The following is a 19,803-nucleotide window of genomic DNA, read 5'->3' on the forward strand; positions in this document are numbered from 1 at the left end:
CTGCATCCAGAACAGCAATTTCAGGACTTAAGTGTACATGATGTATTATCCTACTATAAAAAATGAACAGCAGGCCTATAAAAAGATTTGGTGAGGATCTCTTTTTTAACGATAAACAGTAATAAAAAGCAGATTCCTGTAGTCTTAGCTACTCAGCACCTAGAAGACACAAACCTCATCTGACAGAAGTGTTTCAATAGTAGGAGTAGGTTGCAATACAGCCTTTGTCAAGCGTTCTCATTATACGGACCATAACTTTTTTTTATTACATATACTCAAATTAAAAGAGGGAAAGGAAGGAAAAAAAATAAGAATTGCACTCTTACTTCAAATCTAAACATCTGAAAAAAATTGGTTCAATATCATGGACCTTCTCTTAATAACAAACTTTTATACTATTCTAATCATTAGTATTTTTGCTAGCAGCTGTTTTTCTAGCATGATTTTGTTATGTATCTAGTAGGAAATCACATTCAGTGGAAGTTTCAGAAAACACAAATGTTTGCAGGATCAGCTATTTAAATACACTTCTAAAATGAAGCAAATTTTAGTGAGAACCTTACCTTGAGAGACTGAGCAGTGTCAGCATCAGTGTCATGGTAGAGTATAACATTATTAGCCATGTCAAAGCTTTCACGCACGCCAAGGTGGTAGAACAGTGATGGCTGCTTGGAAATATCACTCATGTCCACAACTGCAACATCTGAAATAAGACAAGGAACAGGAAAAGTGCTAAAAAAAAAAAAAAAATCATCTTAAAACCAATTTTATCCTTACACAGGATTTAAAATAAATCCTGAAATTACACATATATTTGGAAAGAGCAAATCAATATATTCAGATAAGAACAATTTTCTCATGGTACAAGTAAATTTTACCATTCATATAAAGAATGAACTCAGGAAATTATCAGTGTGTTACAGTAACTGGGAGGCAAAGTTTATGCATTCTGCTTGAGGTATAGAAATCACTGCATCAGCAATAGGTTGGGTGAAAAAGCAGTTCTGCATTTGCTCTCTGAGCTAGGCCTGACAGCCTGAATGCCCAATACAATGGAAGGCTCCAAACCTTCAGGTGGAACATCTAAGAACAATAATATAGCAGAAAATTAGGAAAAACTGTAAGACCAAGTTTATCTTAAAAGGCTGAGGTTTGAAGAACAGGAAACTCTTAAACAGTAGAAAAAGAAATGACAGTGAAAGTTGGCTCTTAAAAGCTACAGGCAAGGAATGAGAGGATTCAACCACAAGTACCCAGAGCAAGACTTCCACTGCTCTTGGATAGTATTCCAGTCAGAAATGGAAGTAAAAAATTCACGTCAATGGAAGATGACCTATACAGAGAGCCAAGGAGAAATATTGCATATTATGCAGAACAGCTGAGATATAGGCAAAAGATTCCATGTTTACCATTTAGTTCTCACATAAGCACGAAGGCGAGTACAGAGAGAAGAGGTAACTGGAGAACAGGACACATAATGCTGAGGTTTTTCCCTTGATCCTTATATTCTCTATGCTACCAAGGAAAATTTTGGTTAAAATCTTTTTAGAGGTCTGTATCTATACATCTGTCTGTTTTCACCACTATGAAATAGGTGAACTTAAATCCAAACTATTCATAAGACTAGAGCCTTGCCATTGAAACCACAGCAGAGTCTGAGGTTCAAAACACATTCCAGAGACTCGGTGCAGATGAGCAGTAAATCCTACATCTCTGAAGGTTAGCAGACAGTGTCTGTACCTACGGGGAATGACAGAGAAGTGGGAGCTACAAGTAAACAAGAAAGCAGATTTGATGTATAAGATCCAAGTGTTGTCCCAAACACAGCAGCCAGTTCACTTGTGCTTCACAGAGGTTACACATCACTAGAATCAATAACCCTGATACTAAGTATGCAAGTTCTTGGAAAAGCCTGCAGTGAATATATGCTGTTGTACTATTCCATCAGGCTATAGCTAACACACCACACTGGGGTCAGCCAGTCCTTCTGGTTACTAACAGACTCCCTGTTAAAGAACAAGGAATGTTTTGAGTCCAAAGACAATGAGGTATCTTAAGATTTTAAAAAAAAACAATCCAAAACAAGCAAAAATAGACACCCCCCCCCCAAACCAAATGAAACAAACAAACAACAAAAAATTACAAACACACTCCCATCTGCCCCCAAAAAACAAAACCCCAACATAAACTCATGGCAACATGAGAAAATCCACTTATTCCTGTGGAACCTCAAGTCCTGCACCATCTACTTATGATCTTTCCAGTTCCTGTTTAGCCAGCTGCTACAGTATGGACAAAATTCTTACTATATTGCACACTGTAGGATCACACAAACCAAGCAGGTTTGAAGCAGTAAATTCCTGCTCCATACACACATGCAAATCTAGTTTACCTCAATATTACAAAATCATTTTGGAAAACATAAATGATCTATAAAACAAAAGATAATTTAACAAACAGACCTAGAATCAAATACCATCTAGGGGAAAAAAAATTAAGTCTAAGAGCTTGGTCTGTTTTTAGCAATTGTATAAACTGTTTTTGTGGAAACAGAGTGCTGTGAAATCAAAATCACCACCCTGATAAAAGAATTCAGACAATGTATTCATGTAGCACACAGATACTGCAATTTACAATACAATGCAAGCAATGACTTCTAACACAGTTCATTGAAACAAGGTTATACAGAGTTCATTGCCACATGTAGTAGTCTACAACTATTGACAGGTAAAAATGTAAGTAGCACCAGAAACATTAAATGGATATAAGAACAGAACTAATCTACATTAGAAAGCATAATTATTCATCACTTACACATTCAGCCACACTGATAAAAGATTTAAGAGAATGAGTTTTTCTTTGCTTATTCACACCTCATGAACACAGGTGTGAATAAAGTAAAAGAAAATAAAAATAAAACAAATTGAAGACTAGCAGAGGAGACGAAGACGATATCACAAAAATACGCTTGCAAGTGAAAAAAGTCCCAGAAAGATAATTGAATGGATCCGATCTGATTGTAGGAATCAAAGGATGACACAGAAGCAAATGACAGCCACCTGAAGCAGAGAACAGTGACAAGAGGCTGCATTCCCAGGGAGGTTTCCAAGCCCCCCTCCAGCAGGAACAGCAGCAGGCTTGGAGCAGGGAGGAAAGAGATCTTCTGCTTACAGACCAGCTTGACTAATGTGCTAATGATGCATAGCTTCAGCCTAGCAGGCCCAGGAAATGAATACAAATTTGGGTGGAGAACAGACGACCAACAATAAATGCTTATTAAAGACGCAGTTCCCTAAGATGTATCCAGTGCACTGGATGCTGAGAGTAGTGTTCAGTGTCACTGATCACTGGGTCTAAGAATACTACTCAATACTCCTATTTTCAGGGTTACATCTCTCTTCTTGGTATGGGCAGTTTTGTGAATAGCTCAAGGAACAATACTAATGTGGCACCACAAATATTTCATTTCAGTTGCCCTGTATTTTTCTCATGATTTATGCTAAAATCTTTCATCTACAACTCTTTAAACACAGACTCAGGACCCTGTACTTCACCCACATATTTAGTATGGCTGATAAGAAAGAGGCAAGAATTCCTTAAACTTCCTAAACATAAAAATAAATATTACAACACTAGTATATGCTTTGCAAAGGTTGATTTATGAATAGAAACATACATCAATCATACCATTCTCAACTCCCATCCTCTATATCAGGAGAGCCTGTTCAGACAAACATACACCTGGGCTTTCCCTTCCAAACATAGGTTCAAACTCCTCCATTAGACGGAAGCGTGAAGAGAGAGCTAATGCCAACTTTGATAAAATCTTTTAATGAACGATAAATTTTATAAAAGATTTCACATAGCTCTAAAAGACCAATGGATAGGGTTTCCTACGTTCAGGAGGAAACAGAGCAGGGGAGGGTACACAGCTCTTTGTGGGGAGTAAGGAATTGTGGAGACGCGCTGCTGAGCAAGAGCTCGGCAGGTGTTCTTGCAGAGATGGGAAGGAAGCCTTGAGAACAGTAAAACAATGTCCTTGTATGGTAACATGAAATAGATAGTAAGCTAGCAAAATAGATAACAATAACAAAACAAATAATAAGGACTAATTGGCCTGGGGCATGAACATCTATATGTAGCCAATTGTATTGCTCACAACGGCGTGTGGACAGGCCCCACAACCTATCTGTGTAGAGCTCAGTGCGTGATAAAAAGAGAGAAACTATATATGCTGTAAAAATAAAACTTCAAACGTTTTCGCTTCATCACTTGGCACATCTGTGCCCTTATTTGCCACAGCTCTTCTGTAAAGACAGAAGGCTTCCAAATGAAGTACAAAGATCCTTACAATTTATCCACCAGAGGATGCAGAGGAGTGGGAACACACTTAATGTTGCACGTGACCAGCTTTGGATGATTCTGGAACAGAATATTTAAGGTCATTGCTATGCTTCTGCAGCAGCAATTCACATTCAGAAGAACACACTCATAAAAATGTGTCCTTCCTCATTTTCTCTTAAGCATATGAGATCTTTTCAACTCTGCGTAGTTGTGTAGCTTTCAGGATGAAAATAATTTTCTTTTGTCACGATCCTAAAAATTTATCTCACTTTATTATCTGATTACAGTTCATTTGTTTAAGCTTTTGTTTCCATTGTAAAACTATTACATTATGTGTATATTTTTTACTGCATTAAGGTAATTCACCAGTATTACTAGTACAATCTTGATTAGGTCTCTACATTGTCCCAGCAGGTGGCACATAAATAACTTCTTATATTACATTTTATGTATTTAAACACTAGCGTGTCTTCAGAGACCAGACAAGGAGAGATAAATACGACAACTGAAATGAAGATTAGAAATCAGTAGCTGTGGTAAAACAGCAGACTATGAAACTAATTAATAATTCAGAAAAAAACCCATTATTACATAGGTTAAAGCCAGAGGACTTTTTTCTCTACCTGGAATGCACCTGAAGAGATCATATAATTTAATGATCTAAGTAAATCACGAGTCTTCATGTGAATGTTGTATAATTTATGGCATTGCTAGCAACAAAAGGGGAATTTTGGCACCAGTTTTGGGATTTTTAAGTTAAAAATAGTGAACAAGAGAAAATGAAGAAATAGCCTAAAATAGATGGCAAGTTAAATGGAATCTAGGAGGCCTAACAGAAGAAGTCAGAAAAAACATCTACTGCTTTCAACTCCTAATTGAAGACACACCTCCATCCAGCCTTATCTGTGCAGAGAGCAAGAACCTTAATCCACTATTACAGATTCAATATTTTTCAGCATTTGGAACCTGTCTATACATAATAGATTTAAAAAAGCAAAACAAAAACAAACAGACAAAAAAAAAAAAAACAAAAACCCAAACGCAACCCCTTAACATGACAACAGACACCTTACTGGGGGAAAATGCAGAACTCTGCCCCTTGTTATTTACTACATCCCTTTGGGTTACTATTGCTTCAGATTATTGGCTATTAGCATCAGTGTTCTTCATACTTAGTGAATAAACAAATACATTATTCATATAATCCACTGGAGGAAACTATCAAAGTTATTCCTCAGAAAAAAAACAATCCTCCTACAGAAAAAAAAAAACCAACACCTCATAACTATCTTCAAGAATGCATAACTTAAGAATGCACAGTAAATCTTTTTTTCCTCATGACGTCCTTTAAAGGAAAGAATAACAGTTTTTATAAGGAAACAATTATGCTAAGATTTGAAGTGCATTTGAAAACTAGGAATACTTCGCAGCTTTCACTTAAGCTAAAACAAAAGGCACAATTCTCTTAACTTTAACATACCCTGTACTCCCAGAAACTGGGAGAGGGGTATAAAGTAAATAATTGCCTATATTGGCAATATTGCTCAAGGCAATAAAGCATAGTAGTAACTACCAACAGAACCATTAAGGCAGTTTTTCAGCACAGCTTGTTATACCATCAAACCCTCAGTGCCTTCTCAAACTCTCAGATCCTAAACACAAGCCAATTTTAGTGTAAAACCACTGTCAACATTCATGATGCTGTTAAGACTCTCACAATGCATCAAGTTTTATTAAAATCTCACTGCACTGAAATCATGCAATTCTATAAGAATCTGCTTATTTTTCTTTTAAAAAAATAACTTGTTTCAATCACAATCACATAGTAAAATACAAAAATATAACCACAAGTTGCCTTAGAATACAAGAGTCTCAAACATAAGCATGCAACTTTTTTTCTAAATTTAGGAATTTCTGGTTGCGTATTTGAATTCAGCCTCTTCAAGTTTGCAATATTATAGCGTGAACTTTGCTATTTCACTGGTTTGCTACAGGGACAGAATTGGTCACAAAAATAAAAACCAATGAGGCAGTAAGGATTTATCCTACAATATAGAATTGTATATATTATAATCACATTATAGATATAGACTTGTACATATTAGAATCACGTATATATAATAATCACATTAAATAGCATTTTCAAAACCATTTCATCTATTTCAGACTAGGCTTAACCTTCTGTAGATTAAACCAAGTGCTGCACTTTTGTCTACACACTAAAATTAAAATTAACTGTAATAATTTAGAAATTGCTTACAAAGCACCTTTAAGAAGGAAAGTTGTTCTTTTAAGCTGCAATCAACTTTTGCACAAGAATTCAGTTGCAGCTGGAGTCTGACTACAAGTTTCAGCCTACTTCAGAAAAGGAAACACAAGCATGCACACTGGAGATCTGAAACTTTTTGATACAGAAAAGGCACTTCCTTTAGAAAGAGTGTTTAGTTCACACGCCAACGGAATTGAGAACTCAATGGACAGGAAATTTAAGAATTAAGAATTAAATTCAGTATGAATCCCCATATTAATTTGGGAAAAAAAGCAGCTTTCTTTCTGTTCACATATAATGAGTGCAATAATACCAACCACAACTTAGAGGAAAAAAAGACAACTTTAATATTGGCCAAATAATTTTTAATTCACTTTTTTTAAAGGGTTATTATTTTGGGAAACAACAGACAAAATTAGATTCTGATTCTGGTGTACTATCCATCCACATCCACTCTGATTATAAAATGAAGCAAAATCTAAACTTAAATATATCTCACTTTTGACAGCTCTAATGGATTTGTTAACTGCTTTAGGAATTCTGAAAAACTCATCAAATGGCAAAAATTCTGAAATGCGCTTATCTATTGTTTGTCTCTTTACTCAGGAAAACAAAAGGACATAAAAATAAAGTGGCAATTTTGGGCACGTGTTGTTTTATCAAATACTGGGCACCACCTCTAATTTGTGTTCTCAGACTGAGTTTATGATTTGCTTTTCACTCAGTTGTGGCTTTAATCTTACCTTCACCTTACAACAGGTTTTATGTTACAAAATGATCTGAAACAGGTGCACGACGCACCAAAAGGTATCAGTTCTGATCCTCTCACCTAGCAAAATGCAAGGCAAGGAAAAAAAGCCTAACAATTGGGGTCCTTATAAAAGTCAACATTATCCAAACAGCAAGCACAAGGGAGAAAGAGCTTTCTTTTGCATTTCTTCCTTCTTCTGTGTCAAATCTTGCCCTGGAAAGCAGTTTCACATCCTTCCCCATCAAGTCATTCTGCTCTGTGAATGTGAATACTATGAGTGCTGAAGAAGTAATTTTAACTATGTATTAGCTGAGCAGAAGCATTCTTGGCTAAGGAAAGTTGGCTGTTAACAATAATTTTTTTGAAAGGACCAGACAAATCCAGAGCCCTGCTGTTGCTAGAAAACTGCAAAACTTTAATTTTTAGATAAGCCGTTCCACTATATGGCAGCATTACTAACTGCAACGATTAGGCCGATTGCTTTGCTCCACTTAACACACAAACACACTAAAACTGGCAGTGTCCCACCTCCAGAGACAAATCTGGGAACAGCTGTGTTAAGCAAAGTGGTCTAACTGACACTTCACAGGCATGATCCAGCTGACCCACTGCCTTTGTTTGGAAAGTGGGCACATCCGCATAGAGGAAGAGGAAGGAGAGCTGACATGCAAATCTGTTTCCAAACAGAGCATTTGGGTGAATATTCTAGAGAGTCCTTTCATGTCCTTTCATGCAACTCCTCTTTCTCATACACGTGAAGCTTGGAGCACTCAAACTCAAGCCTCTCAGCTCCCAAGGCAAAATGCTGAAATAAAGGAAACTACTAGAATTGGCAGAATTTACCAAGCAAAGCTGTAGCCTGGATTACACTCTGCAAGTGGAGATAAGGAAGCTGGTAAAATTGTTTTTCATGTATAGATCACAAAAGTGCCCCATACGGCTTCCATTCAAACTACTGGGAGAACTCCCAGAGACCTGTAATGGCATAGGAAGAAGCGCTTTTTGGATAGCTGTCCTGCAGGTGGTGAAATGTGAAGTCCAAAGATGCAGCTGGCAGAATAATCCAGTGTGGAAGAAAGAAGCACAGGTAGCTGGACTGCGATCAGTAACAAATGCAACCGGTACAGCAACATGTACACAGAGCCTGAAAGCATTTTAATGTAGGTAAGGAACACAAAAAACCCCATATTTATTTTAAATATTTACTTTAGTCATAACCAGAGAGAAACTTCTTGTTTGTGAGATTACCTGCACCCTTTTGTCCTTTCAACTTCAAATACCAGCCTTTGGCAATAACATTTGAAAATTTCAGTCTTAGGCTATCTTAGTAACAGATGACATTATGACATTCCCTGGCAATTCCCATCCAGCAAAACTGACCCTCAGGTTACAGTGGAAATCAGACAACCACCCAAAACAGCAGCATGGATTGAGCGGCTAATGCTTATCTCTGGCTTTCATAACTCTGTACGAGTACCCATTTTATACAAGGAACTCCACAACAGGGTTACATTCAGAGCCAAACACTACAGCCACTAATCATGTTAGCACTGTGGTGTTACTTTACAGTTGTACTCAGATACCGCATCTTTCATCTGTCCTCCAGTACACAGAACACACGTTAAAAATAGAACTAGCACATATTTTTCATGCTCCAGTGGCATTTATTGCAACTCAGGATAAACTAGTATCTAAACTATTCATTTTTCTAAATGATGACAAAGTATTTGTGCCATATTTATAATTGATACATATTCCTTAGTATCAAAATAACCGTCTGTTCAGAAAATTAAATCACCCAAGAAACTGCACTTTAGTTAAAAGGAACAGAACAAATTACAGCAGGTGAGCAACACTGCTCATTCTAGGGGTTGATCTGTAACCTAAGCTCTCATTTATTTTTATGTTTTGGGGTTTCCTTGTTAACTACATAAAACAGCTGAAGCTTTTTCTGAAGCAATTGCACATTAGGAATTTTTTGTTAAATGGAAGCAAGGATGCTTCCATAAACCTTGGATATCAAAAGCAAGAGCTTTAAGAAACATTTTAGATACATTTATCTTAATTACTTATTATCTTAAATACAATTAAATTCACAGTAAAACTATGTTTCCAGCAAGGCAAGGCACTACATTAAAATAAGAATACAGTTCTACTGATCCAGAAAAGCAAAAATCGTGTCAAGAGCATGCCTGTATTTATTATTTCTTTAACTGATCTTTAAAGAGAGTTTCTCAGACTCTGCCAAAACAGAATACAACCAGCACCCACAAGAATGTGTGGGAAGAAAAGTAATGCAGTTAATGTAATGCACAGGGCATCCAAACTTAGAATGTATTTTTAATGCTTTTGCAAAAGTATGACACAGAAATATATTGTATGATTGGAGTAGTGAAACACCTGAAAATAACTTGCTATTCAGAAAAGAGGAGAAAACTATTATTCTTTGTACAATTCACAGTTTAGGGCAGGAAGGAAACTAACTAATCCTCAAAAAACTTTTCTTGCAATACTGAATTGCAGAAGTTAGGAAATATATAATTCACTGTAAACAGTGTATGACTAAGCTTAGAAGTTGCTTAATGTTTCCCATGACAAAGCTTTGCTTTCAGTCCTTTTCAGCTATGCCAGTCTTTTCTTCAAGTTGTTTTTTCTTTATAAAAGAGCTAATTAAAAACAACCCAGTAATTTCTGAGACTGTTGGAGAACTTTTCTGGCCAATGTTAAACATCCTTTCATGCCAAATTAAGAAGTCTTAGTGCTTCCAAGCACCAAAACAGAAATTTGTCAGACGAGTCAGGCTGTCTGGAAGTACCCTTGTTAGTCTCATGAAGTGCTGCCCCTTCCAAAGTTAAGAGCAGAGTTGGTCAGTCACAAGGGAGATGTCTGGTCTCAGATGAGCCAGTCCTCACTTCATTGTCAATGCAGAGAGAGGAAAAACACTTTCAGAGGACCATTCAACTGATCTGTCAGAAGTTTACTTTAGGATGAGATGAATTGCAGCCCAGAAGCACCTGTTTCTCTCCACTAACTATGAAGGAGGCGAGTCAAAGCCAACTACAGACACCCACACTGAAGGTATTCAGTGCTATGAACTCCCTCCATAGAGCCTAGCAGCTCTGCTTTGAAGAATTTCATTAACCATTAAGGCATTTCAGTCAAGAATGGTATCACCTCAGCAGACAGCTCCCTGCAGATGTTCCCATCAGCTGACCAATGAATTGGTGGCCCACAAAGTAGGATCACAGCTCTTTCTTATCAGTATGATACCCACAGTTACTCTGCCTTCAAGAAAGAAAAGGAAGGACTGTCACAATTCAAACCCTCAGACCCAAAGGAATCTGAAACACCGAACTCTGGCTTGAGTTTTCCATAAATTGGGAGCTCATTTGTGAATCCCAGCTTATGACGTTGGGCTTTTTTCCACTCAAGAAATATCATTATCCAACTGTGTGGATGACTGTTCTTTAAGAGGTGTTTTTGAATGTACTATCTTAGCCCAGAGTCTTTTCTTCTACTCATATAATCTGATTGCTTAGTTACATTGAAGCACTGACTGTAACTTCCTGGTCTATGGGTTAAGTTTATACTGAAGTTAAATTCTCAGTAAAATTACCTTCAAGCCAAATATAAACATTACATTTCCCTGTAAGCCAATGACGTTCATCCTACAGCTACTAACAGATTATATGGGGTTTTTTTGTTTTTCATACCATAGCTTGTGAGGTCCTGGGAACAATGTAGTTTCAAGTCTGGGGAAACTAACTCACAGGGGTGTGCGAGATCTTAAAAAGAGAATGTACACACACTGTCATAGGAAAATCAACCAGTACACACTCCTTTGCACAGTAATCCTTCCTTGAGGAAGGATTGTACAAGTTTGCCCACTCTGAGACCACAATCAAAGCCGCTATCTTTATCAGGGAGTGTAGTGATAGGATGAGGCATAACAGTTTTACACTGAAAGAAGGAAGATTTAAATTAGATACTAGGAAGAAATTCTTCATTGTCCAGAAACAGGTTGCCCAGAGAAGCTGTGAATGCCTGTTACCTGGAAGTGTTCAAGGCCAGGCTGGATGGGGCTTTGAGCAACCTGGTCTAGTGGGAGGTGTCCCTGCCTATGACAGAGGAACTCAATGATCTTTAAGGTCCCTTCCAACCCAAACCATTCTACAAAAGATCGTGTTCAGTTTTGGGCCCCTCACTACTGAGCTGCTGGATCATGTCCAAAGAAGGGCAAGAAAGCTGGTGAAAGGTCTACAGAAAAAGTCTAGAGACAAGGAGGCTGAGGGGAGACCTTACTGCTTTCTACAGTTACCTGAAAGGAGGTTGTAGCAAGGTGGGGGTTGGTCTCTTCTCCCAAGTAACAGGCAATAGGACAAGGGGAAATGGCTTCAGGTTGCACCAGGGGAGGTTTAGATTGGATATCAGGAAAAATTTCTTCACTGAAAGGGTTGTCAAGCATTGGAACAGACTGCCCAAGGAAAGGGTTGAGTCACCATCCCTGAAGGTATTTAAAAGATGTGTATATGTGGCACTGAGCAATATGGTTTAGTGGTGGACTTGGCAGTGCTACATTTGTAGTTGGACTCAATGAGGTCTTTTCCAACCTAAATGATTCTATGATTCTAAGCTCTGTCAATACAGCTTATCAGTGCTGTGAGTGGTATCAGCTACCAGCTTCCTGCTAGCCTCCTGAAAAAGCACTTTAAAAAACTATTAGACTTTACAACAATTTAAAGAAATAAAGGTTTAAAACTTAATTTCATGAAAATGTGCTTTTACATGTCATATATTAAAACATGCTTGCATTTGTCCTTTGGGTTGAGATAATACACACATAGACACCTCTTAAACAATAGCCATCCAACACTGTTGTATAATCATACTTCTTGAGTGCCAAACCAAAGTACTTAAGTTTACAGTGGCTGTTACGTAAACCACGTAAGCATGCACCCAATAGAACTAAAAAAAAAAAACCACAAATAAAAGCAATTTGCTGTTGCAGGGTGACATCCGGCATTTGACCATATATAATGTAAAAAGCAACATCTAGTAATCACTGCAAGTTTCAGGGAAAAAAATCCTTCCTTTAAAAAGGCAAAATACAATATATAGTATAAAATACTCAATACTCACTACCTAATTATTGTTAAAATATGCTGAAGAATCTTAATATTCTAAGACAATTCTTAAACATCACGATTCAAATATCATACTGTGAGAAACCAACTGGGACCTAACACATACCAAGAATTAAGCTTAGCTGGTATCAAAAATGCCACGGACAAACAGATATCATAATGCATGCTTTAAAATTTTCTCCGAAGGTTCCCTGCATCGGCAACTAAGTTCCAATTTTCTGTTACTTCAGCTTTCACCTTTATTCCCCACCTCCCCACCCTGCAATCTCTTTTACCAAAGTAGAGGGTGGATAAAATGTATATTCGATTCAGGACTCATCATCTACTTGTCAAAATGGGATGAGAGAGAACCCAGACTTCCTAAGAAGCAAAGAACCAACAGTAAGAACTAACTGCGCAGTGCGGAGATCCAAAACAACCATAGCAGACAAGTGAGTGTGGGGTATGGGGTCAACAAAGCACATGGCACATCTTCTGCAGTGGCTGCAGAAGATGAGTAGGTGCACCTACTGACAGGATTGCAGGAAGAGAAAGGGCAGTAACGTGGCTTAAGCAGCTGAATGCTTGGCTGTGTAACTGAATTCCATCCCTGCTTCCTTCTGCCCCACAGCTGCTGCATGATACTAGCCTAGGTACATAAACTGAGATTTAAGAGATGGACTTGGCGGCCATACAGTTATTAAGATTCTGATTTTCGGGGGGGCAGGGGGGAACAATCAAAATACCCCAATGGAACACAAAAAGCGCCTCTGAAAAACAGACCCCTCATTTTAAAGGTAGCTTGTAACAAACCCATACATAAGAAATGCCTTTAAAGAGAAAAATCCTAATATTTTACTTAAGCTATTCCCTTCTATTATCCAGTTTTTCCTCGGCATGAGTTAGAACTCAAATAGTCGCTGATTTAACATCTGTAGTCTTCCAATTGCAAAACAGCTAAGCATCTATAGAGAAATCAATATACCTGAATCCTACCTCAAAAAAGACATGTATTTGCACTTCCCATGCGCTCATTCAATCTTTATACCCAAATGAATACTAACGAAGCAGCAGTCAAAACTTCTCAAAGAGTATTTAAATAATCTATGTTTGTTTCCCTTTTTGTTATTCAGATTAGGCAAATAAGGATTCCAGAAGTCAGTCACTTCTTGCTTTTTTCCAAATTCATTATCACTGATTGAAAAAGGCCTCCAAATCTATGTATCCAGGACACTACAAAAAATCTTATCCATCACAGATGATCTGAGAAAGATACCTCTTCAATAATTTTCCCTGTTTATATACTCTTAGTATATTAAAAATTTTGACATAGATGCTAGACAGCCATAATGAGTAGATGTCTCACATCATACATACATTTCACTATGCCAGGTCATTAAGCATAACATTATTTCCTAAAATTTCTCTGCAAGCCAAAGTGTCTACTCATTCTACAGAATCTGTCATTCCTCTGCCCTATTTAACAGCAGAGAAGAAAAGAAACAAGGGAGTAAATTAAGAACAGGCGCTTCACACTTGCCTGCCACACTAGCAGTGTGCCAGCTGTCACATGAGAATATTTCCACCTCAGTGTTTACTAGAGCTGAGTTAGCCAGTTGAGAGACCATTTGGAGAAAACACCCTGACCCTGAACCCAATTTGAACTTTGCCTGTAATTTGGGGGGGGAAATGAGAAAGGTGAACTTCATTTAACTTTTCCTACACCTCTGCACTTTCAACACTGAGTCATAAAAGGCAATGAAAGGGAATAAAGTATCAAAAAAAAAAAAAAAAAGATCACCACTTATGGGATAATCCGGTCTAAGCAAAATTAAAATTAAGAAGAGCATGAAATTCAACAAGAAAAGCTATCCCCTTCTCCCTAACTGCAGGAAAATGGGATAATCCGGCCTAAGCAAAATTAAAATTAAGAAGAGCATGAAATTCAACAAGAAAAGCTATCCCCTTCTCCCTAACTGCAGGAAAATCAATTTCTAGGCCAAGAAGGTTTAGATAAGCTCCCAACTTTCAGACATTTATCCAAACTAAACCACTTGAGAATCACCCATCATTTAGTGTTGAATACTTTGGCTAGGGTGCAGAAAAAAATCTGCCAAATCTGCACATCTCCAACAGGTCACACACTGGCTAACAACATATATCAAAAACATTTGAAAAAATAGAATTACACAGAACTTCATCTTCTGTCCAAAGAAATCTAAGAGATAAGAAAAATAATCCAAATAAAAGGCATTATAATGGAAAGAAAAAAAGATTTCAGTACACTAAAGTTCCTAAGTCTGGGTTAAGCTAAGACCCTTATTCTTTTCTTCAAGACAGCATTCAATTAAAAAGACAGCATACAAAGATAAACGAGACTTTCCTATTCTGAATCTCCTATTTTTCCCTTTTAAAAAAAAACAACCAACCAACCAAACAAAAAGAATATCAAGAGGCATCTCCATCATTAGCACTGGGAACCTGTACATACCAAAACTGAGGTATCCCACCTCATAAATAGATTACAAATTTCCTCTTTATGTTGATAGACTCCCAGACTGTCATTTAGGATCCACATAAAAGCACAATAAATTATGCATGGAGAAAATATTAATTGAGAAAAGGCAGTATTAAGAAAGTGCAAATGAAAATAAAGTTTAGATAAAGCCACAGCATCCTCTGTAAGCCAAGAAACTTGCACTCACATATGGATACAGAGTTCTTGATTTAATATTCTGGGTGCTGGACAGATGTGGATTCAATCTGCTATTTTTAACTTTCCCGTAAACAGCACAAGCTTTATGTGCCAGCCCAAAAGACTGCATGTGCTACCGAAAAAAGTCCTTTTGCACCACTGAACACTGTAATTTAAAAAATGGGCAACATCCATTAAAAAAATAAAAAAAATCTATTTCAAGGCACTAAGCGGTGATCAATAAAATCTAGAATTTCAGTAGAAGCTAGTCTTTCCAAAGAAAGTCACAACCATTATCTACTGAATGCTTAACTATCCTGTAAATACAGTATACATCATTACTTCCAGCATGTAGGTAGGGAATACTGAGCATCGACACAGCTTGTTATCACAGCAGATCCGTTCTAGACTTCCCTACTTTAACTAAAAATAAAATACCCAAAGCTAATCATCATAGGATCTCTACAGCATCAGAGGAATATTAGCTGTTCCAAATCGCGATTCATCAGACACAATGAATCACATGAAATTGTGATCTTAAAGCAAGCCTCTAATCATGGCCTCCAGCATTTATTAAATGTAACATACGATGGTTCACCTCAAAACATACATAAATATAAAGCTGTCACAAGCCATGTTCATCCATATTCACCAGTTCTTATCTGTGGCCAGGCCGGCCACAAGGCTGCCTCTGCACCATTAGAACCATTTTGGGTGGGGTTTTTTTTGAGTGCTTGGAACTGCAATATGACTATGACACACGCAGGCTATCGGACGATGTCAAATACTGTTTAAAGTGGGCATTTGCTGCTTTTTCCTTTGGAACTAGAGTTTGGCTGCTGTTCACTAGCTGGAATTAAGTATTAGGCTTGAAAGACAAGACTAAATCAGTCTATGTTTCAACGGATTTTTTAAAAGTATTCAGGGAGTATGACAACAGTGAGCATTTTCACGAACAGCAGCATATGCTCCAGAAGGAGGAAGGGATCCATTTGACACATTGCAACATTTTTCATGAATCGTTAAAGCTTTATCAGCTTTGGTGAAACACAAGTCAAAGTTAGGCTTCAGCAACTACCATTGTCAGATCTGAGGCCTCACAAATTTATTAAACAAACAGGATGAAATAGCAGCTGCCACCTCTTTCAGGGACCACAAGGTGGAAATTCAAATTTGAAGTCATATTGAAGGAAAAGGATCAACAGTACATTCATAATCTGTATCTTGTGAATGTGTCATGGTGGGAATATGCAAGAAAGTTTAAATTTAAGATTCTAACTTCTGAATATCCACCTTTTAAATTGTCCAAAATAGCAAAAGTTAAGGAAATTAACTTGTTATTCTTCTCAGAAGTTGTGTTATAATTTAAATTAATTTAAATGTGTTGGTTTAAAGGAGGAGGGGAGAGGGGATAGCAAGCAAGGGGCAAATAAGCCACTATCCCAAGCGTAAACAAAGTAATCCCCCTGTTACTTTCCTCACAATCAGTTTCATGAATCTACAATTCTGTTTTTGACAGGCCTGGAGGCAATGGAGTACCGCAATTCATGGAAAGCACTGCTGACACCAGTAGGAAACTGAAGAATTTTAGGGAAAGCTCATTATCATGCTGATTTACATGGGAGTTTGTTTGCTTTCCAGAACTAATGGATTTTAGGCTTAGACTTCAAAAGCTTTAGATATTATGTGAACAACATTTCTCAAATTGTTGAGAGGCCAATGATCATCAGTGGTTGAGCTACAGTTCTCTGCATGAAGGCATGTTTTCATAAACAGGAGAAGAAAAAACATAAACAGCACAGAGTCTAGACACTTCCTTCCATAACTTGATACAAAATGAAACTAAAAAAGATTATACTGAGTGAAACAAGAACAAAAAAATGCTTCAAGTTGATTCTATTTACAACTACCCTTTATTTCTTACTTTAAAGAGATATTAAATAAATTTTAAACACAATTTAAGCATAAAAGCAGTATAAACTACAGAAGACACAACTATATGTGCACAAGTTCAGCTATGATAAGCTAGAGTACTTCCCTTAATACTGGATTTAGCTATACCATCACAGATCAGCAGAAAGCCAGGGATGTAGTCTTCGCACTGTCATTACTGGTTTGAATTTGTCCCTGTCATCAGAGCCCTGATGCACTTCAATTAATGAAAGATCATGCTTACCAAGGCTATGATCATGTACTTTCAATGTAATAAAAGCTGGGGTACATTTTTCAAAGTTGTGAATCCCATTTGGTTTTGAGCTCCATGGCATAACTGTTGTTGAATTACTGATTTAGAACAAAGTTTAAATACTTGTAAGCTTTACCAGAGAATATTTGAAAAGTTTCAATTCTACCACCTTGAACACCACAGCGGAATCATTTATTTGTCAGGCTGACTGTTACGAAGGACAAAAAAAGCAAGCACAGTTTATCATGACACGATCCAATACTTTTAAGCATCAGAATTCATGTCCCAGCTTTGCGTCCCTCCTTGCAGACTCCAGTAATGCAGTTTTTGCCCCTGGCATGCCTTTATAGCCACCCCAACCTCTCAGAAAAAGGCAAAGGTAGTAGCAGCACTACTGACAGAAAGAAGACAAGCTAGGTGCAAGCCTACACATTTGGCCCATCTGCTGCCAGCTGAATCACATTGACCTCAGCAGATACTGCAGCTATGCTCTTTATAGCATGCCAGGGAGCAGGATAAAGCAACAGCTGCGCTCCCTCCCTTGGCTCAGTCTCAGGCACCCACATTGCTGTTCAAAGGTAGCCTGAGGCTAAAGCAATTCACATCTGTGCTGAAGCACAGGGCAAACAGAGTTTGTTCACATGTTCACAAATTTCACCTGCAAGTGGCAAACCACGTGGAGGCCCTCCTAAGAAAGACCCTACACCTGTCTTGACTGCCTAATTTCATGACATCACTGTGGTGTGAAAAGAGTTAGCAACGTTGTGAAAAGCAACGACCACTGGGACTGCTCCTCCATGTGCACTGAAATAGCAGTATGCCCTGAGTATTGACTGAACACAGGTTTGCACCCTGTGTGGACAGCCAGGGAGTTTGAACTTGAGGCCACCTTATCAGCAGAATATAGACGAAGCCAAGAAGTCGATTTCTCATCCAAGTTCTGCACCAACTCCTTACACATTGGAAGAGCTTTACCTCAAGCTTCTGTGTCTGCAAACCAGGAACGTTAGTTACTTTTTAACCAGGGAGTACATCAACATTTGTTAATGTACAAGTGTAATTTGTTGATTAAAAAAAGCAATGTATAATTACAGTCATAAAAGGAGGACATGACTGCAGAACATAAAATGAGCTGCATAAATCTGTCTATTTTATGACAGGATGGAAATTAAAACAATGTAATAAACCCACATAAGCAAATACTTCCTTTTTTTTTTAAAAAAAAAACCAACAACCAAAATGAAACAACTTAATTTTGTGACCTCAGGTCTCAGGGAAACAATTCTTAAACTTATGAGGAATATGCTACACTGCACAGCAAGGCTGAAGAAGCACACAGTCACTGCAAAGGAGATGAGTGGCCAGGAACCAGGCTCCCACCTAAGCAGCCTCACACACTCACTCTGGTTAAGTCAAGCCTGTCAGCCTCACGTACAGCTTCTTGTCAGGAGCTCTCTGATAAGATTGAGGGTCAACTTGAAGTTCAACAAGGTAGAACCAGAGATCTACTTGACAACATCTCATGGTCAATGGCATAGCAGATTCCCTCACAGTAACTTAGGAACTATATTGCAAAAAATACATTTGTATATCATTCTTAAGCAAAACAAAATGTGACCTTTAGGATTCACTGACTGGTATACAGAGTCAGCACTTTGCTTTGCTCCCATCAGTAATCAGAACAACATTTACTTATATAAGGCCAGAATGAATTCCTTATATAAGAAATTAAATGAAACATTTCCCACAAAACATTTAAGTAATATTTAAAAAACAAAATAAAACAAAAAATACCCTAACTGTGGTGTTTTCAAGGGCTATAAATGTGATAATAATTGGTCTTCAGATCAAGAGCAAGTCAAGATAGATGGAGTTATTAATCTCTTCAGAATAACCCTAAATGTTCAAATTTTCTAAATAATTTGTAATGGATGTAATAGACATAAAGGCTTTTGTCCAACTAAGTCTATTTAGTGAGAATCAATAAGCCTTTTAATCATACAGTGAAAAATATTACTTTCAGTGTAAACTAAAACAAAACAGAAACACACAGGAGTTTTATTGTAGTCATGAAGAAGATTCCTTCTCAACTGATTCAATACCTAGAAATCATCTGATACGTTCCTAGCTACAAAACCCAGTGACAGAGGGTTCACAGTCAGATTCCAGGAAGCCTTCTCAGATTTTAATGTTTAAGCTCAGGAGGAGAGAATGACAAGCAGAGAAAATGGAGGTTGGGTTGCTTTTTGGTTTTGTTATTGGTTTTTTTTTCATGCAAGCATTTGGTTTTTTTTCATGCAAGTAAGTTTCATGCAGAGGAATGAACAGGAAAAAAAAAAGTGCATTCCTAATTTTTTTTCCTTTATTCAAAAGCCATGGCACAGAAATTAATTACTTCAGATAGTGCATGCACATGTACATGTTCTCACATTGGAA

At 37.5% G+C, this 19,803-nt stretch overlaps 1 protein-coding gene across 2 annotated transcripts in view; it reads right to left on the minus strand.

Moving 5' to 3' along the window:
* Positions 1 to 19,803, minus strand: part of MAP3K15 (mitogen-activated protein kinase kinase kinase 15) — an 88,007-nt gene that overhangs the window by 60,999 nt on the left and 7,205 nt on the right. For both annotated transcript variants that reach the window (XM_014960295.1, XM_014960296.1), the window contains exon 2: positions 564 to 703. In XM_014960295.1, coding sequence (XP_014815781.1) covers positions 564 to 703 — 140 coding nt within the window. The remainder of the gene's footprint in view (positions 1 to 563; positions 704 to 19,803) is intronic.

This window comes from Calidris pugnax, unplaced genomic scaffold (assembly GCF_001431845.1).
Source record: "Calidris pugnax isolate Ruff unplaced genomic scaffold, ASM143184v1 scaffold188, whole genome shotgun sequence".
NCBI classification, from domain to species: domain Eukaryota; kingdom Metazoa; phylum Chordata; class Aves; order Charadriiformes; family Scolopacidae; genus Calidris; species Calidris pugnax.